General features: G+C 42.9%; 1 protein-coding gene across 1 annotated transcript in view; it reads left to right on the top strand.

The window, feature by feature from the left end:
* The window catches only part of ice1 (KIAA0947-like (H. sapiens)), a 75651-nt gene that overhangs the window by 34596 nt on the left and 19176 nt on the right, over nt 1-21879 (top strand). The window contains exons 6-13 of the mRNA XM_084308325.1: nt 795-877; nt 3856-3932; nt 5922-5959; nt 6805-6887; nt 10472-10508; nt 10633-10689; nt 13702-14210; nt 16999-20778. Coding sequence (XP_084164451.1) covers nt 795-877; nt 3856-3932; nt 5922-5959; nt 6805-6887; nt 10472-10508; nt 10633-10689; nt 13702-14210; nt 16999-20778 — 4664 coding nt within the window. The remainder of the gene's footprint in view (nt 1-794; nt 878-3855; nt 3933-5921; nt 5960-6804; nt 6888-10471; nt 10509-10632; nt 10690-13701; nt 14211-16998; nt 20779-21879) is intronic.

Here is a 21879-nt window from a genome sequence, read left to right as displayed (position 1 = left end):
CAGTTTAGCTGGTCGTCCGCAGTAATACACATTGGCCGTATTAGGGGGTGGGAAACTGAAGGGTGGGGATCGAACGTTGTGGACAGCGACTCCTACAGGTCGGTTGGTGCGCCTGCGCAGTAGAATCAGGAAGTGTCGGGGGCAGCGTGAGCCTCCCACGCGTCACTCCTCGACACTGAGAGATCGAGCTGCGCAGGTGAAAAGATGCGACTGCTGTTACCTCAAGTACCGGAGGGGACTTGTGCTATGTATGACTTAGTCCACATTGCAGCCGGCTTGTGGGAGGCAAGAAACAGCGTTCGTGAGAGGGGAGGGTTGAATTGGATGATACGAAATTGGGATGGGAGAAAAATATAGAAAAATGGGAGAAAAAGTGGATCAAAAAAATATATATATATCTCTGAAGAAAATCCTCTTCCTGAACAGAAAATAAATGGATCCCCAGCCAAGTTACATCATGATAGCATGTACAATAATGCTGTATATACCGTATATTTATTTATATATGTATATATATTAGTGCTGTCAATCGATTAAAATATTTAACTATTATTAAGACCGCGTTAACTTTGACAGCCTTAATATATATATATATATATTTATTACGTTTTCCTGTTCAATACACTCTGTACCAAATATAATGCACTTTTAAGGTTAATGGAGTTGAACCCGACTACATTGTTGTCATTGTTCATAACCTTTTTAATAACAGCCTTTTTGCGTAAGCATGAGGACAGGATGGTGCAAATTGTACCTTTTTTTATGTTTTGTGTTAAATTCGTTCCCGTCCACAGAAAGGACAGAAAAGCAGACACTTGAGAACGCCCGGTTGAGCCGAGGAAAGGCCTCGTTGGAGAACGACTTGCTGAAGACACAGGTGAGGACAAGAAGATAAGCTGTCCGCTAGGGGTGGGAATCACCAGTTTCATCACGATACGATACGATATCGATTCTTTGGACAACGATACGATATTTGCCGATATCACAGTCTGCCACGATACGATACAATACGATTCGATTCAGGTGCCTGCGATCGATATGAGACTATATTATGTGCCCATTTAACACAATCAGTCACATTTAGATCAACTAAAAAAAGGCTACGGAAATATCAATTGACGTTTTTATTTTTGAGCTCTTCCAGACATTTAAATGCTATTGTTTTTAATACAAATAGACCTCCTGTTCACTGTAAAGCGCCACGTTTTTATATATTGAGCTTTAAACTTTAAGTCAAATGTTTTGGAACTCGCAACACGCAAGCTAAAACCCCTCCCTCTCCCAAACTGTTTCATGTTGCATGATGATCATGAATACATTTAATGGTATTCATGTTTAAATATCAACATTATCTGTCCATCCTCAGTAAATAATATCAATATAATAATACTCCTGACTTCATCTGGTATTTTCAAACGCGCACACACGCGCACGCACGCACACACACACACACACACACACACACACACACACACACACACACACACACACACACACACACACACACACACACGCACACACACAGAATGCCCCGCCCCTCCTCCTTCCCCTCTCCTCTCTCATGTTCTCTCTCTCGGTTAGCTGCTTAGCTTAGTTAGCTTAAGCAGCTAATGTAACGTTAATTTAGATCTGCCCGCAACGTGGGCATAAAAGAATGGAAAAGTAAAAGAAATGCAAAGCATGTTAGATGCATTTGACCCGTTGCGGGGGGAAAACTGCACAGACTTATATCGGGTCGCAAAATAGACGCTCTGTAGCGCTGTTCTGCTGTAATGTCTACACGGAGTTTCACACTACTGGGCGGATACAACTCGTGGATTTTCAAAATAAGAGTATCGCAATATGAATAGATCTTTTTACGTTGCATCGATCCTATTTGATTATTAATAATAGATCGATATATCGATCTGGATCGATGTATTTTCCAACCCCTACTGTCCGCCCAACGTTTACTGTACAACGCTCAGGGCTAGATCCACAAAGAATGGATTGCACGGAGCAAGTTGCACCCTTACTTACAATTCATTATGAATTGAAAATGGGGGACCCTGATGTAAACAAGACGAAAGTCTTTCTCTGGTCTGCATCCCCTTAACAATTGTGTGTGTTGAGCCGTACTGTATTGTACCCATTCTGCAATCTGTTAATACAATTTTCATTCAATCAATCACCGTGCAGATTGATTGATTGAATGAAAGTTTTATTAACAGATTGCAGAATGGGTACAATACAGTACGGCTCAATACACACAATTGTTAAGGGGATGCAGACCAGAGGAAGACTTTTGTCTTGTTTACATCAGGGTCCCCCATTTTCAATTCATAATGAATTGTAAGTAAGGGTGCAACTTGCTCCGTGCAATCCATTCTTTGTGGATCTAGCCCCCAGTGTTTGTTGAAAAGTTTGGTGGGTGATCTCTAGGCCTGTTCCCGACTAAGGATTTGTGTAGTCGACTTTGATTGGCCAAAATTTGCCGATAGTCGACTGGTAGACTACCCCCCTGAATGCAAAAGAATAAGTATTATTATTATTATATATTATTTTTTGGATAAATCCATTTGGGCTGTGGGGGGTGCTTAATGTCTGAAGGAGTCAACTGAAGGCTTCTTGTCCTCTGCAAAAGCATGCAATTGGTCCACTGATGGATACATCTTGATATTTGTCTAGTGTGTTCATTAGACGGGTGAAATCCTCTTTCAGTGCCTCTGCTTGTTTTCTTAGGCAGTTAGCCTCGCTGGTTTGCGCGCCATTAGCGTTAGCCACGCTTCTAGGCCTCTTTGCTTTTGGAAAGAATGATACAAATAAAAAAATTACAATTATTATTATTCAAATTTTTTATTTATTTTGTGCATTCGACTAAGAGGTTGGCAGTTGACTACGGCTACTTTCGATCGATTAGTTGACTATTCGACTAGTCGGGGTCAGCCCTAGTGTTTTCTGTCAGACTGAGAATGCTGTTATTGAACTGAACGGAACATAATGGAGGTTGCACGGTCCGTAGCGTAACTTGTCTAGCCAGACATTCACATAAGCTGAGCCAGGACACTCCATCACGACAGGGTTAAATACACTATGGTAAGTCATACTGACCAGCAGCGTAACTAGTAGGGCTATACCGAATGAAATTTTTTAACATTCGAAGCTTCTATTGAAGTATTCAAACGAAGCTTCGAATGTCTGTCGTCATATTTTATGACATAATCAAACAAAATCTTTAAATTTAATTTTTTTTATATATATCCTCAAACAAAATCCTCAATTTGAATAAAGTGATTAATCTGATTAAATAAGTATTTTCTTTTTATTAAATCAACTTTCTTTAATGAATATAACTCATCAGTTTCGTCAACAGAAATAATCCAATAAGGGCACGGTTGGTACGAAAGTGATGGTGACGTCTTGATGGAGCGCAGAGTGCCGAGTGGATGCAGATAGGCTACATCATTTATGATAAATGTTTTATTTAAATTTTTATGACGAGTCATATACTATAATATTAGTGTAGCCTAATCTTTATCTGCAACTGTGAAGAAAAACCCCATTGGTTTAAACAGAATGAATAGACGCAGATATGTACAGATATTTAGTATCTACAGATATGTAAAAAAGGACAGGTAAATATACAGACAGGTGTGGATATATATATATATGCTGCGAGAATAAATGTACCGTATATATATATGTTTACTGTGAGCGATTTGTAGTGCCAAATTTCCCTCGGGATGAATAAAGTATTCTATATATTCTATTCTATATATATATGGTGTATATACAGCATTTATACATGCTAATCATACAGAGTTATGGGTTATATATGCAGGTGTATAAGTAAGTATACTGTTGTGTTCTTCTCAGGCATCCTTGAGGACGTCTCAGGCTTTGGCAAATCAAGTTGAACGATTGAGAGAGGAGAACGTGAAGACGACAACCATGTAAGAATGAAAACGCAATCTAAAATTTTTTCCTGAGGTGGCTGTGGTCCTAAGGGGGGGCGGGCTGTGCAAACAAGTTATATATTTAAGTACAGTGTATAAGGTAAAGGTTGCACAATAGTTAACGTTGAACACGAAAACACTCACAGTGGAACAGAAGACCAAAGCGATCAGGTATTGGACGACGATGTGTCTTTTTTTAAGCTGGCTCCAAGCTCTCACTGCAAAAATATTAAAACGTAATAGAAATGGCTAACAACACTAAAGGAGCAGATGCTGTCACACCCCACAACCAGGATGTACCGAAGCCGCTGACGTTGGAGAACCTGAACTAAAGATAGTTTTGACTATGCTTCCTTTTTTTCTTTTTTATTGCCGCTGCAAAAAAATCTGAAAATCCGCCCGCCTCATCAAAGAGAAATCAATAATTAGACTTCATTCAAGGTCAAGAGCCTTTTGTGAAAACGTTGATCTCTCAATAAACACATGGTGGGAGCAAGTTTTTAACAGTTATTTTTGATGAAGAGCCTTTGTGAACCACAGACAAAACTAGGAGCGATGTTTCTGATGACCTGTAACTAGCCCCTTTCGTGACTGTGATGCACCAAGTGAATACACAGTCCCTTGTCCAACCATGTAAAATTCCTACAATTAAGTTCAGTTCAGTTCAGAGTTTTTATTTGCCACATGGAATCATACAATCATAGTTTCTTCATTACACAATCATAAATAGTCATTCCATGGACAAAATGAGCAGGAAGAAGAATAAATCTTATAGTTACCTGCCCCTTATTCCTAAACTAACGCCAAGCTTTCAAACCCTAGCGTTTGTCTGTCCGAAACCTTCGTGCAACTGTGAGTACCTTTGAAATTTCTCTGTGATACTTGTACGAGAAGCGTTTTGATAGAGAAAAGCAAGACAGACTTAATTGTAGGAATTTTACATGGTTGGACAAGGGACTGAGGCCATGTTTAGACGGAAACGCTAGCAGGTGAATCCGGAAATAAATTTTTTTCGGATGTGCCTTTTGTTTATACGGCAACAGCGTTTTTGCGGGGAGAATCCACAAAAAAGTGAGACCACCTTCCTGGGTGGAAATCCTAGAAACGATACACCCTTGCGCTATCATCTGAACAGTCAAACCGCATAAAACTATGACGAAAGGGTTGTCAAGGCTCTCGTCGCGTACTGCTTACGTCACAGGCATGCGCCAGTAGCCTAGAAGCATAAACAAAGCGAACAAGCATGTCTGATTCTATCCACGGAGATCACCTGAAGGCTACATTGGCAGTACTTTTAAATACACAAGAATCAGTCCAGCGGCAATCGCAACTATTAGTGACTGGAGCCACTGTCTGTGTGACTCTGCTTTGGTCCAATCACATTCCCCTACCCACAGTCTGCGAATCAGAGGCAGAGTAGGGTGGGTCTTCACAGCATGCCTGGTTGTCTCAATGACCTGAGGCAGTGTAGCGTATGGGTTGCGTGAATATTTTCCCTAACGGAGTTGCACTTCCGCGTTCGGTTTGCGCGATCTGATTGGCCACTGACGTTTGTGGTCATGTGACATCTGCGCCAATCGTGTGACAGCGGGGCTCCGTCGTCTCGAGTCAACTACACTTTTACAGCCTCGTCTGCACGCAGAATTCCATCCCAAAACACTAGTCTAAACGCAACATTAAAAGTGAGACCGCAAGACGACTTTTGCGGTTTCTGTTCAGACTCTCTCCGTCTAAACATGGCCTGTGTATTCACTTGGTGCATCACAGTCAGGAAAGGGGCTACTGTAACTGTACTGTAGGGAGACGGGTGGAGCCGGACACCTGAGATCTTTATACTCTATTTCTATTGATGGATTTATCTCATTTCTTCCAATATTTACTTATTTTTAGTTTTGTTTACTACTCCGATTCTGTAATGTCAAATATTGCCCCATTGCTTTTTAGCTCTTTTATTATTTGTATTATAATTTTTTCATCCTTCCTCAGAAAGAACAACTTGGAAAATCAACTGAGACTGTCTGAAGGTTGGTATTGAATCGAGTTCAAGTTCTTTATTTGTCAAATACACAACAACACAGGGGTAGTGCAGGTAATGACATTCTTGTGTTTCGAGTTCAGACTCAACAGTGCACAATTTAAGAAACATCAATGAGTACAAGAATGGTAACAATAAGTAGTAGTAGTAGTAGTAGTAAGATCAAATAAAATAAATGTAAAATGAGGTAAGATCAAATAAAACAGTCAATTATTTACAGAAAGTGTCGTACAGTTTGTAGAGTAGAACTGATCTTGGCGTCTCGGGTAGGGAATGAATGAATAAATGAATGAAAACTTTATAGATTGCAGAATGGGTACAGTACGGCTCAATACATACAATTGTTAAGGGGATGCAGACCAGAGAAAGACGTTTGTCTTGTTTACATCAGGGTCCCCCATTTTCAATTCATAGTGCACCGATGCAGTCGGATGCACCGATCCGACTTTTTCAGTCCTGATACCAATAGCTGGGCTTTGGGTATCGGCCGATACCGAGTACCGATCCGATACCCATTGTTCAATTAATAAACTGTATGCCTCACTGTGTGGAAGAGACTGGGATCATTCTTTTGTGCAAGGCAACATCAGGCTTGACTTAAAACATTACTTTCCTAACTTAGTGAAACAAAATGTAACAAATTAACACATACCGGTAGATATACTGGTAAATGTACTGAATTGTTATTTATTATTATAAAAAAAAAAATTATAATATTAAAAAAAAAAGTGTTACCCGATCCAGCTATTTTAGTCATATCGGGGCCGATATCAATATCGGATCGGTGCATCCCTAGTCTCGGGCGTGTGATACGACTGCCGTCCTCTCTTCCAGAGTCCAATCGCCACCAGAAGCAACGAGCGTCTCAGCTGACGAAAGAGAAGGTTCTGCTGGAGAGCGGCGTGTTTGACCTTCAGGTAACCCTTCGTCCTTCGCTGAGTCTGAGCCCAATCCAGGCCACTTTCACACTAGACCCAGTGGAGGAACAGTTATCATGCCTCCTCTGTGGCCGGTGTCTCAGTGGAGGAACAGTTATCATGCCTCCTATGTGGCCGGTGTCTCAGTGGAGGAACAGTTATCATGCCTCCTCTGTGGCCGGTGTCTCAGTGGAGGAACAGTTATCATGCCTCTGTGGCCGGTGTCTCAGTGGAGGAACAGTTATCATGCCTCCTGTGTGGCCGGTGTCTCAGTGGAGGAACAGTTATCATGCCTCCTATGTGGCCGGTGTCTCAGTGGAGGAACAGTTATCATGCCTCCTCTGTGGCCGGTGTCTCAGTGGAGGAACAGTTATCATGCCTCCTCTGTGGCCGGTGTCTCAGTGGAGGAACAGTTATCATGCCTCCTCTGTGGCCGGTGTCTCAGTGGAGGAACAGTTATCATGCCTCCTCTGTGGCCGGTGTCTCAGTGGAGGAACAGTTATCATGCCTCCTCTGTGGCCGGTGTCTCCTTGAAGCAGAGCACACAGCTGCTGCCTCCCATCTCCACGCTACATACTATATTATATGATTTCTCCACGCTACATACTATATTATATGATTTCTCCACGCTACATACTATATAGTGTAGTATTTCTCCACGCTACATACTATATTATATGATTTCTCCACGCTACATACTATAGTGTAGTATTTCTCCCCGCTACATACTATAGTGTAGTATTTCTCTACGCTACATACTATATTGTAGTATTTCTCCACGCTACATACTATAGTGTATTATTTCTCCACGCTTCATACTATATTGTATTTCTCCACGCTACATACTATATTATATGATTTCTCCACGCTACATACTATAGTGTAGTATTTCTCCACGCTACATACTATATTGTAGTATTTCTCCATGCTACATACTATAGTGTAGTATTTCTCCACGCTACATACTATAGTGTAGTATTTCTCCACGCTACATACTATAGTGTAGTATTTCTCCACGCTACATACTATAGTGTAGTATTTCTCCACGCTACATACTATATTGTAGTATTTCTCCACGCTACATACTATATTGTAGTATTTCTCCACGCTACATACTATAGTGTAGTATTTCTCCATGCTACATACTAGTGTAGTATTTCTCCACGCTACATACTATAGTGTAGTATTTCTCCACGCTACATACTATAGTGTAGTATTTCTCCACGCTACATACTATAGTGTAGTATTTCTCCACGCTACATACTATAGTGTAGTATTTCTCCACGCTACATACTATAGTGTAGTATTTCTCCACGCTACATACTATAGTGTAGTATTTCTCCACGCTTCATACTATAGTGTAGTATTTCTCCACGCTACATACTATATTGTAGTATTTCTCCATGCTACATACTATATTATATGATTTCTCCACGCTACATACTATATTATATGATTTCTCCACGCTACATACTATATTATATGATTTCTCCATGCTACATACTATATTATATGATTTCTCCACGCTACATACTATATTTCTCCATGCTACATACTATATTATATGATTTCTCCACGCTACATACTATAGTGTAGTATTTCTCCACGCTACATACTATAGTGTAGTATTTCTCCACGCTACATACGGTACTATAGTGTATTTCTCCACGCTACATACTATAGTGTAGTATTTCTCCACGCTACATACTATAGTGTAGTATTTCTCCACGCTACATACTATAGTGTATTATTTCTCCATGCTACATACTATATTGTAGTATTTCTCCACGCTTCATACTATAGTGTAGTATTTCTCCACGCTACATACTATATTGTAGTATTTCTCCATGCTACATACTATATTATATGATTTCTCCACGCTACATACTATATTATATGATTTCTCCACGCTACATACTATATTGTATTTCTCCATGCTACATACTATATTGTAGTATTTCTTCAAGCTACATACTATATTATATGATTTCTCCACGCTACATACTATAGTGTAGTATTTCTCCATGCTACATACTATAGTGCCGGGGTCAGCAACCTTTTTGACATGGAGTGCCTGTTTGAAATATAGTTGTAACTAGTGTGCCTCAACAATATTCCATGCATCGTAATATTTTTTTCTCATAATCAGGTCTTTTTAATGATAATTTTTACATTATTACATCATTATTGTTATTGTTATTATTAACAATATTATTATGATGGTTGTATCAACCCTAAATCTGAGTTGGGGGGGGGGGGGGGGAATGCAATGCAGACAAACAGCTGCATACAGTGCGACCATTTCACTCACATTTGCCCATTCATTTTTGGACACATCACCATTGGTGTGTGTACTGTACGTGTGCTGTCATAGCTCCACCTACAGGCCTAATGGAGAACACCAGGATGTGAATGGAGGGTGAATGTGAGGTATATCGTGTAAATAAGTTTTGATTGATCGCAAGACTACACTGTAAAAAAATATATAATAAGTTACCAGAACTTAAAAATATTGAGTTCAGTTACTGTGCATTAAGGTTTTCAGTTTTCAATCCATAATAAGTTAACAGAAAAATAAGTACACAACCACATTATTTCAACCTAATAAAACTATGTTTATTGTCATTGTTTTAAGAACACAAGTTGACTTGGTAATACTCACATTTTGAGTAAAAAAAATGGCTTTTAACATGTGCAATGTTCAATGAAATAGAAAAATAAATAATACAATTTGTTGATTAATCCCACTGGTCACAATGGTGACCGTAATAATGTTTTTGTTATAAGGCTCTGCAAATGTTACTGAATGATGTAGCAAATTTGTATTTCCAGCTAAATTGAAATAATAAACAAATAAAGGGTCTCAATTAAATATGTGGTAGTAAAAAGAACCTGTGGGAGGATTTCAACAAGATAAATGCGACAACAGTGCAAAATATTTCACTATAATATTTCAAAGCAAAAAAAATATATATATATATATACAATTTTCATTTTTTTTTTTTTTTTTTTTAATGCTGCCCCCTGTGCCTATGCAAACTATGCAGGCACGCGTGCCTAGGGTTGCCTACCCCTGCTATAGTGTATGATTTCTCCACGCTACATACTATAGTGTAGTATTTATCCACGCTACATACTATAGTGTATGATTTCTCCACACTACATACTATATTGTAGTATTCCTCCATGCTACATACTATATTGTATGATTTCTCCACGCTACATACTATATTGTATGATTTCTCCACACTACATACTATATTATATGATTTCTCCACGCTACATACTATATTGTATGATTTCTCCACGCTACATACTATATTATGATTTCTCCACGCTACATACTATATTGTATGATTTCTCAATTTTCAGTATGTGATCGGTTATGTCATGGCAGATCCTAAACATAAGCCAAGGTGCCATGCATGGGACCAGCCACTAGGGGTAAAGTGTGAGTGAGTGAGTGAGTGAGTGAGTGAGTGACAGACATTGTTGGTCTATGAGGTCACATCTTGATCCGGACCGTAATCAGAAATGGTTTCCCATCCGAGGTTGTTTGATTTAATCCTCATTTTCTCTTACAGGCCAGACTGAGGACACTAGAGAGGGAAAGGAACAAAGGTAAGAAATAATAATAAATAATAAAATAATGTAGAATAACATTAACAACTGTTATCTTAAACCATTTGTATTCTCGTTTTGAGTTGCCACGTACTGACTCGAGTCAAAACCTTTTATTTGACAGAATTCAGGAGCATATCAACTCATGCGTCGGCACCGGAAGAGCCTAAAGTGGACAAAGGTACCGTATGCATGATGCAACTATCCACATGATGTAACTATCTACTCTTTAAGTAGCCTGGATGAACGCATGATGTAACTATCCACATGATGTAACTATCTACTCTTTAAGTAGCCTGGATGAACGCATGATGTAAATATCTATCCTTTAAGTAGCCTGGATGAACACATGATGTAAATATCTACTCTTTAAGTAGCCTGGATGAACACAAAATGTATTGTCAATTTGTCATCATTACAGCACAAGTACAGTACAATGAAAAGAAGTTTGGCATCCAACCAGAGTGCAAATGTAACAGTAAAGTGACTATCGAATAGTTTCCCCCATCCCTATCAAAGACTGGGCGATCTCCGGCTATGGCACAAAGTCCAAATTAGACTGAGATGTTCCTTTTAACACTTTGGCGACCGCTGGGATGCGTCTAATATAGTGGTTGAGGACCAGCTTTTGTAAACAGACCGGTGTCTTTTTGTACAGCTAAATCTATACTTTATAGTATTGCTATCTGTCCATTCTCATTGTCAATTGAGTTCATAAACCGTCCCTTCAAAATGGCTTAAAGAAAAAAAAATGCATCAATAGGTTGTCATTTTATAGTGCCGTGAATATAAGCATTATAGCGGATTTTGTCTCGTATATTTTCTGGAAGGCTAGTTATAGGGCTAATAGCTGCTAACGTTATATTCAACGGCATTTCCGTTTTACATATGCTAAAGAAATAACTCAAACTGCATATCATCGGGACTGTCCCAAAGCATGTATGCATCGAAGGGGGGGGGGGCGGGGGACGTCGTTTATTATTATTGATTACCAATAACAGTGGTCGTGTAACTAGCCACATACGCTGCTCGGCTGGTTGCGTATCATAGCAAGCTCTGATCCGGCTGTAATTTATGTGAAAAAGATCTTACCATGAGCCGGTGAGATACCCCAGAGCATTTCCCCGTTATCGATCGGCATCTGGTAGATCGATATGTCCATTGGCTGATGATAAATCCCCTTATTCCATGGTGAAATCTGCGATTCGAAACGTAATCCACGGTACAAGATGCTGATTCAGAATCCGGGTACTAAAAATATCCATTGAAAGAAAAAAAAAGTCATCCGTTCGCCCACAGGGCATACTGCAGTGGAGCGATGGCGCCCGTAAGAGGATCTGGCCGGTATTGCACATCCTCAAATTCACAGACTAGGGAATATATGCAGTGCCGCTCCGCGACCTTGACCCGGTTATTAAAATGATATAAAAGCAATAACAACTTGCCACAGCTTTATATGTGACTCTGTCCACAACGCATGGATTCGAAACCCGTATTAACTCGTGGTCGGGTGGCAAAGTGTTAAGCCAAGTGTGCAAGTGTTTCAAGTTTCTATTTACCTTTCTCTGCACCTTGGTGTTTTTAAAGTAACACCAGAGAGATCCACTAGTACACCTGCTGCATCCATCCATCCATCCATCCATCCATCCATCCATCCATCCATCCATCCATCACATTCTGTTAGGATTGTTACAATTGGAGTGTGAAGGGGCGGTCAGGTGGCGTAGCGGAGATTGCGTTCGTCACCAACACCGGAGACGCTGGATTCGCATGTTCGAATCCAGCTCACAGCTCCGGCGTTGTCACCAGCTTGGCTGGCCGTTCACACTAATACAATTGGCTGTATTAGAGGGTGGGAAAGCTGGCGGGGTGGGTCCGGGTCGTTGTAAACAGCGACTCCTACAGTTCGGTCGGGGCGCCTGCTCAGCGCGGATAGGATCTAAGGGGGGTAGTGTGATCCTTCCACACGTTACACCCTCTCAGTGAGAGTCCGCGCTGCCAGGTGAAAAGAAGCGGTTGACGACTAACATTGGGATGGGAGAAAATCGGAAGAAAAAGGAGTGTGAAGTTAATAATAATAATAATAATAACTTTATTTGTATAGCACTTTTCATACAGAAATTGCAGTTCAAAGTGCTTCACAACAGTAACAAATACAGGCATTTAAGCGAGCATAAATAATTAAATAAAAAAAGATAGAGAGGTAGCAAGGTAAGGCGCGCTACAAGGGCCATTTCATGTATGCACGAGGAAGGACAATAATGATGATCTAGTGTTGATTTCAGGAGGATTCGATAATCAGCCGAAAAATTACAACGTGTTTTGTGTATTCCACTAAAGGGCTATTATCGCGTTTTTCTCTGGAATTACTAGAAATCACCAAAACTATACTCGTATTCAAAACGGTATAAAACGGAAATGTATCAATGAAAAAACAATCCGTTTTGTACATGTTGACTCCAAGCAACTCACTGATAATCGACGAGTGTATTAGACCCATAGCCATAATTTAAGATATATTTTAAGCACTCGCAAATCTCCCAGTCCTCCCATTGATTAAAGCGGTGGTGCTCTAGCGCCCTCTCGTGCACTTAAGCGTGGCGGTCAATGAGTTAATACTTTGAGTTTCTTTACAAAGTTCTAACATACAACAGAGCACAGGCATTAAAGCGTTCCGTCTTGAGGGGCCGAGGTTCACCCACCACCACAGTCTCACTAAATCCTGTGGGAAACACTGAGGATTCAAATTTTACGGCTGTGGGTAGGGCGTTCCACATTGTTGTGGCATAATTGCGAAACGTGTTTAGTCCCTTGTTTGTATGATAACAAGCGTTTTAGTTCATGGTTCAAAGTAATGGGAAAAGGGTGCTAGCTCGCCATCAATCAGAAGCTAGCCACACGACTTGCATTCACGCTCTCCAGCACACAGCCTCCCTGCCTGGCACAACAACCACAACAGTAGGGTCTATAGTCACAGTCGGGACAGTAGGCTCTACAAGTAGGCTCCCTTAAAACGCTAACGCTATAAAAAAAAAGAAAAAGAAAAGAAATTAAAATAAGAATATGACTTGGCCTGAAAAAAAGTTCAGTCAGGAGATTTTTTTTTGCTTTAATCCCTGAGAGCAGTGCATCGCTCTTAACACTTTGAGTTTCTTTACAAAGTACAGTTCTAAGTTGTACTGATGTTTTGCAGAAAAGTTCCGGCGACTGCTAGACGATCTGTGGTCATGTGTGGAGCCACAGAACTCCGTGCAGCAAGTCCACGGTCCCCAACATGGAGTCCACGGTCACCAACATGGAGTCCACGGTCACCAACATGGAGTCCACAGTCTCCAACATGGAGTCCACACTCCCCAACATGGAGTCCACACTCCCCAACATGGAGTCCACACTCCCCACCATCGCCCCAAACAGCCCACAGCCACTTCCTCCTCGACACCGCTGAGGTCTATTCCGCATGTTCCACAAATCACGGGGTGCCATGCGTCTCCACAGCGGCCAGAGGGGAAGAGGCGGACAGACGCGCCATGCAAGAGCAAGAGCAAGAGCAAGAGCAAGCACAAGCGAGGGTTCGAGGAGTTCGGAAGACCCGATGGCGGACGTGACGATGACAGTAAGAAGATCAGGCACAGTGCGGCTATTGACAAGATCATGGACTGGTTTAAGCCAATGCCTCCCTGTCTGTCACCATTGCTTTGCATGGTAAGAATGAATACACGTTTGCTATTGTGCTCATATTCAGTTGCTTATGTCAGTGTAGCTTAACCATAGTGACTTTATTGATAGTGACTTTATTGTTTATTATATATTAGGGATGCACCGAAAATTCGGCCACCGAAAATTATCTGCCGAAAATTGTTAAAAGGGCTCTTTCGGCTTTCGGCCAAAAGGGTTTTAGCACCGAAAATATAGGACCGAATGTCAAATAACGTGTTGATGACGTAATCAAAACGCGACTACAGACATAGCATGCGCAACGTGTAACGTGAGCAGCTTGGCAGCTCTTCCTGCATTCTACAGCCTGTGATAACGAACTCCTCTTGGGAGTAGGGATGCCCCCCGAAACCCGGTTCTAAACTAAATTAGAAAAAACCCGAGTATTGATAATAATAATAATAATAATAATAATAACTTTATTTGTATAGCACTTTTCATACAGAGGTTGCAGTTCAGGAGTGTGAGGGGATGTAACACTAAAGATGGCGGCAACGACAAAGAATTGCTGTAAAAATAAACATACATCTGTTGTTTAAAGAAAAAAAAAAAAAAAACAATTTCGATAATTATCGATATTGAGAAATATGATAACATTATCATATCGTTATCGCGATATGATTTTTTGCCATATCGCCCAGCCCTAGTTTGACGCATAACCCAGTCGATGGTAATCAGGAACAGAATAGGGGAGAGGATGCAGCCTTGTCTTACTCCAGATTTAATGGGAAATGACTCTGTCAAGGTGTTATCAAGGATGACACTGCATTCAAAGTGTTCATAGAATTTTCCAATGATGTTCAGCAGTCAGTCTGGATTTAATGTATGCATTCAAAATAGGGGTGGGACGATACATCGATCCAGATCGATATATCCATCTATTATCAATTATCAAATAGGATCGATGCAACGTAAAAAGATAGATTCATATTGCGATACTCTTATTTTGAAAATCCCCTGTTGAGCATATCCACCCGGCCGGAACAACAGTAGCTCAGTAGCAGCGTGTGTTAACGTTAGACAGCATTGCTTCAGAGTCCGCCTATTTTGAGACCCGAAATAAGTGCCTGTATTTTTCCCCACAAGGGGTCAAATGCATCTAACATGCTTTCCATCCTCGCCATTCCTTTATGCCCACGTCGCGTTAAATATCGAAATTAACGTTGCGTTAGCGTAAGCTAACTAAGCTAAGAGAACAGCAGAGGTCCACTAGGGACTGGGAAGGAGGGGGGGTTACTGCATTCTCGAGATAGCCCCACTAACAGGATCTGGCCGGTACTGCACCTTCTGACTCCCAATATGCCTTTTCCAGCCAAAATACAGCGCTGTGACAGTGAATAGGATATATTAATATCGAGAAAAAAAAGAAAAACTAACCAAAAACAGTGAACAGGAGGTCTATTTGTATTAAAAACAATAGATTGTTTTTCATTTAAATGTCTGGAAGAGATCAAAAATAAAAATGTCAAATGATATTTCCATTGCCTTTTTTTGTTGTTGATTTAAATGTTACTGATTGTGTTAAATGGGCATATAATAGCGTCTCATATCGATCGCAGGCACCTGAATCGAATCGAATCGTATCGTATCGTGGCAGACTTTGTGATATCGGAAAATATCGTATCGTTGTCCAAAGAATCTATATCGTATCGTATCGTGATGAAACTGGTGATTCCCACCCCTAATTCAAAAGTGCTGAATAAATGTTTTATGGGCCCATAATAGTGATTATTAATATTATTTAAGTAAAGTTTTGCCATAATCATGTCTTTTGCCATAATCGGGTAGCAAAAAAAAATAAAGAAATACATTATATATATATATTTATATTAATCATTTTCGGCCTTTCGGCATTCGGTTTTTGGCCAACTGTTTCCTATTTTCGGTATCGGTTTCGGCCAAGAATTTCCCATTCGGTGCATCCCTATTATATATAGTGTCTGGCACCTCATTGTAGTCAATATAGGCTTATTCAGAAGAGAATAGATGAATAGACAGTGAGTGAACAGACTCTCGCATGCAGTCTCGGCTTGCAGACGGTACAAGACATTCCGTGCAGTGAGGAGAAGTGCAGAAGTCCCTTCACTTTGTTTATCTGACCATCTTCCACTGTTGCGCCCATCTCTCCGAGACTTAACAGTGCTGTGGCTATTCTTCCTGGGGTCCAGAACACGTCAAATACAGTTACAGACTTTATACACTCACAACATTCACATGGCATACAGACAATTAAAACAACAATAAATACTCCTAATCAAATTCATAATGCAATACAACAATACATACTCATAATTAATTCATAATACAATACAGCATAATATACTATTTAGCTTTTACATACATTATCTATGTTCATATAAAATTATACAATCTTCTAATAATATATCCATATAAGACCCATATCTTTTCATCCACGTATATCCCTATCTCTTTATCAGACAGACACATACATTTTCATTTACGTACACACTATCTATTAGGAAATGTCAAATGTTGTTTTACCAAGATTCTGAAACGACATTTACTATGTGTCAGTGTGCAGAAGTAAACAACTCGTGAGCTGGTTCAGCTCTATAGCACCGCCTCCCTCGCTTTGTCTTTGTCTGGTTCCCTTTCTGGTTCCCTTTCTGGTTCCCTGGGCGCCAAGCCTCTGCACTTTGTAAAATGGATCCTTTTGCTGATATCGTTTAGACTTTGTGCAAATGCTCTCCTCTTTTCAGAATCGCTAGTTGCCCGTCCGCATATTTACGTCTTTTTCTTTTGTCTTTTCTTTCAGGATGTTGGCGATGATGACCTCGCGGAGAACGAGCAGGATGAGGAGAAACGGCCTCTTGGATCCACCGTGGACTCCCTTCCTCTTCCGCAGCAGAACACCTTCCTCATCGCGACTACCGAGTCGAAGGGTCATCCAGAGGAGTCCCCAGGGCCGCCACCAAAAGTCCGGGGGACTACAGTCCCCAACATGGAGTCCACGGTCCCCAACATGGAGTCCACGGTCCCCAACATGGAGTCCACGGTCCCCAACATGGAGTCCACGGTCCCCAACATGGAGTCCACGGTCCCCAACATGGAGTCCACGGTCCCCAACATGGAGTCCACGGTCCCCAACATGGAGTCCACAGTCCCCAACATGGAGTCCACAGTCCCCACCATGGAGTCCACAGTCCCCAACATGGAGTCCACAGTCCCCACCATGGAGTCCACGGTCCCCAACATGGAGTCCACAGTCCCCAACATGGAGTCCACAGTCCCCACCATGGAGTCCACGGTCCCCAACATGGAGTCCACAGTCCCCACCATGGAGTCCACGGTCCCCAACATGGAGTCCACAGTCCCCACCATGGAGTCCACAGTCCCCAACATGCAGACCACAGTCCCCAGTACGGACTCACCGCTGAGGAGGGAACGGGGCGTCGCGCCACCCGAGTCCCGTCATCATCCCGACTCCCCCGGACCGCCCAAGTCCTGTCATCCGGACTCCCCCGGACCGCCTGTGTCGCATCATCATCCGGAGTCCCCCGGACCACCCGAGTCGCGTCATCATCCAGAGTCCCCCGGACAGCCGACGGAATCGCCGACAGATGTTCCGATGGAGACAAAGCAGATGGTCACGACACCGGACGACCAGACGACCCCATTCCCTGGATTAACGGACCAGACGACCCCATTCCCTGGACTAACAGACCAGACGACCTGCTCGCCAGTGAAGACCGAACGGGACCTCAGAACATCCGAGTCGAGCCATCTCCCAGATTCCACTGAACTACCAATAAAACGGACTACGGACTTGCCGGAAGACATTTCCAACAGACGTAAGACGTCGGAAGACATTTCCGATGTAATTGATTCCAAGCTCCGTGAGAGACATGAGCTGAATGGTGATTCTACAACAGTGGGTAGAGGAGAGAATGGAATAGACAAAAGAGACGGTACAAACAATGAAGAAATAAATGACATATCTGTCTGTTTGACTGATGCCTCCAAATCGGAAAAGGTGCAGGTTGACCAGGGGCCTGAAAAGGTGCAGGTTGACCAGGGGCCTGAAAAGGTGCAGGTTGACCAGGGGCCTGAAAAGGTGCAGGTTGACCAGGGGCCTGAAAAGGTGCAGGTTGACCAGGGGCCTGAAAAGGTGCAGGACTCATCATCACCATCTTCAGCGTCGTCCTCATCGCCGTACATGACGTTTGCCGTTGAAATTTCTTCTTTGAGCACCGCTGAAGAGGAGACACAGAGCTCTGTACAACCCACCGGCAGTCCCCTAGAACCCATTGATAAACACCTAGAACTTAATGGTACTTCTGCGGAAGTTAATTTAAATTCTATCAAACCTAATGCGGATACTGAGATGTCCATACCTCCGCCTGGTCATTCGCTAGGGGTATCGGGGGAAGATACTCAAGGCGAGGAAGAGGAATCGGTGGGCGATGGAGAGGTGGAAGAAGCTGCTAGTAATCCTGTTATTGCTCCCCCTGATAAGGGGACGAGGGGTGGTGGGGAATCACTCTGCGAAGGCAGTCATGCAATAGACTCTGAAACGGCATCAGAGGTGCTGCCATTTACTTCTGCAACTGTTAGTCCTGAAACGCCATCAGAAGCAACTGTTATTCGCTCATTCACTGTGGCGCTCAGTGAGGTCGTGTATGTGGACAGCGGCACAGAAATAGAAACGGAGGACGAAGATTTAAATGGTTTGAAGCGGGACAGAAAGGACACTAGCCAACATGTAAATGGTTTGCAGCAGGACAAGCTAGAAGCAGTTTGTAAAGCAGTTCGTAAATCCCAGCAATATAAATCTCTCAGTGAAAACACAGACGTGCCTAAAGGACCGTCCCTTTGTCTGTCTGAGGTCATCACGAGTGAAAACAACATTAATGTCCTTTCTAACAAAGAGGAACCAAGCAAAAAGCAAAAAGACGGCGAAGAGAGGAACCAAGACGATCCCTCTAGGAAACTCGCCGGAAAGGCAAGCGTGTCTGAAACGTATCTCGTGGAACCGGCGGACGAACCAGCCTCTGCCGCAGAGTCTAACCGGGATTCAGGAGCCGGGACTTTGACTCCTTGGAAGTCTCCAGTGTTAACCATAATCATAACTTCTGGAGAAGAGTCCCACTCGGACAAGGATTCCGGGGATGCAGTCGATGAAGCTCCTTCCGCGGGGAGATTGAACAGTGAGGTGGTGCAAAATAGCACCGCAGCGCCCGACACCCACGGTGCAATTAAAACCAAAGACTTGGAGTCCAACAAGACGGGCGTAAGGTCACTCTCCCGGCAGGTCAGTCTGAAACTAGTCCGAGTTAGTCCTGAAACTGTAAAATTAGGACCTCCCACTCGACCAGCAACAATGAAGGTCAACATTACGCCTGACGCCAAGATTGGACGTCCCGCGACAGGCGTGAACACTCTACTGGCCGCGATTGACTCTCTGGAAGAAGGCGTGTTCAAAAAAGCTGTCGAAGAGCCGTCGCTACTCAATGCTAGTGATGAGAACTCTTGTAATGGGCCAATTCTTAACCAAAGTACCCCATCAAAACAGAGCCCTCTTGACAAAAAGGAAACTAGTAACCTAGTAGGTTCTACAGTAGAAGAGGGGGTCTACTTAACCAGCCCATTAGCAGGCTCCCCAACAGAAAGTATCCATACACCTGGTCACCAAGAGTTCATAGGTGAAGTCCGCTCCGAAATGGGCCCTCCGCTTCGTCCTCTGCTCACTCCCCTGAAAGCATCGCCTCAAACCAAGGTCAAACCAATCAATCCGAGGCATGCTATTGGACGACTCTCTTTTCCCTCGCCCATGGATCCACCGGCTTCTCCCCACGTGGTGCTCAACCGCCTGCAGCAGCGCTCTCCGTCGCTGAACACGCCGCCCTCTCCCACCGTTCCCTCGTCGCCGCTCCAGTTCGGCTCCGCCACTCCGAAGCACGCGGTGCCGGTTCCCGGTCGCCTGCCTTCCTCCGCCGCGTTGAACTGCTCCTCTTCCTCCTCCTCCAGCCCGTCTCAAGACAACTCCATGAGGATGCTGGACACCATGTATCCGGAGCTCTCGGCCCGCGCCCGGACCCTCAGCATCCTCCGAGGGAACGTCAGCCTCGGGATGTGTTCGTCGGAGGGCGGGACGATGGGCACGCCGGCCGCCGGCCAAATGTCCGGCTTCAAGACCGTCAACTCCGCCTCCACGGCCTTCACCAAGGCTGAGCTGAGGGGAGAGAAGAGGACAGAGGGCAGGCTTTACCTACCGAGAAGCGCCAAGAGGCTGAGGCTGGACACCTGCTCGCCTAACCCTTTGGTGCCTTCCAACCCGGCCAGTCCAGATGAGGCCTCGCCACCAAGGTTTGTGAAGTCTGAGCCACTTGAAGAGGAGAAGACCGTTCGCTCCGCTGAAGCCGTGAAGCCTGTGGGGAAGGCGCTGATCGTTTCCTCGTTGGGGAAAATCGAAAGGGAGTGTTTCGACCTCCTGCCTGTGATCAAGAGCCACCTGTACGTGGGGAACCTGTCGAGGAAGCCTGTGCTGAGAGACGAGGAGAGGGAGGTCATCTCGGAGTTCTGTCAGGATAGTCAGGTTAGTTTCCTCTGCGGACTGTTTAGTTTCACACATGCTCGCTAAAGCAAGCTAACACTTTGAGTCCTGTTGAACGCCCTATGTTAACACTTTGAGTGCCACGGACGTGTTTTGTCATTAGTTAATGCCGCCAGTTGAGTATTTTTTTTTATTAGCGATTTGAATTAATATTTCATCAATCGAGCCTCACGCTAGTGTTGCAGACTCTCTCTGAGCTCAATTGGGAAAATACTGCCCCCTATCGTCTCCCTGTGTAACTGCACCCCATTGGTTTAGACTGATGGGGGGGGGGGGGGGGGGGTCCAGCCTCCTCATGTTACTTCTCGGGCGAGGCATCTGAAGAGACCCAAGTTGATCGCCGGCCCGGAAAACGCGTGGAATACATATTTACAGTACCCAACGCTGAATCAATAAACGCGATCGATATTTGGAATGGCGATCAGGAATTGGAATAATCTTTTTGGATAACATCTGATCTGAGGTAAGCAATTTATTTGACCAGTCTTGGGGTAATCGGATCTGTTTTGACCTATATATCAGCGTGTGCCCCGTGTGTGTGTGTGCTCGCTGATCAGGAAATGAGAGAATATATTTTTCAGATTGCTTCTCTAGCGTGCATAAGTACACATATACTATCGATAATCTAGCGTTTATTTGAAAACTATTCATAAATAGGCCGAAAAATTACGTTTTTTGTGTATGCCAGAATATTCCAGTAAAGGGCGTTTATCACGGAATCTATATATTTTCCTGAAAAACAAGGGCTTTTCAAAATGCTATAAATCGGAAATGAACCGATTATAAAAAAAAAAAAAAAAAAAAACAATCCGTCTCGACAATGTTGACTGCAAACAAGTCATTGATAAACGACGGGCAGATTAGACACATAGCCATAATTTAAGACAGATTATGCGTTCACAACGCTATCATTGAAGTGGGTGGTGGCATTCAACCATGCTTTACCATGTTAACAAGTGGCACTGATAGTGTTAATACAGAAATTCAGTTTTTATATTCGTAACAACCCATATTTATGGCTAAAACGCAAAACCTCCTATGTATTTTCTGATTTTACTTTGGATGATGAGAAGCCTCCTATCT

The sequence above is a fragment of the Notolepis coatsorum genome, assembly GCF_963971535.1.
Source record: "Notolepis coatsorum genome assembly, chromosome: 2".
Taxonomy (NCBI): domain Eukaryota; kingdom Metazoa; phylum Chordata; class Actinopteri; order Aulopiformes; family Paralepididae; genus Notolepis; species Notolepis coatsorum.
This window is presented reverse-complemented; position numbering and strand designations above follow the sequence as displayed.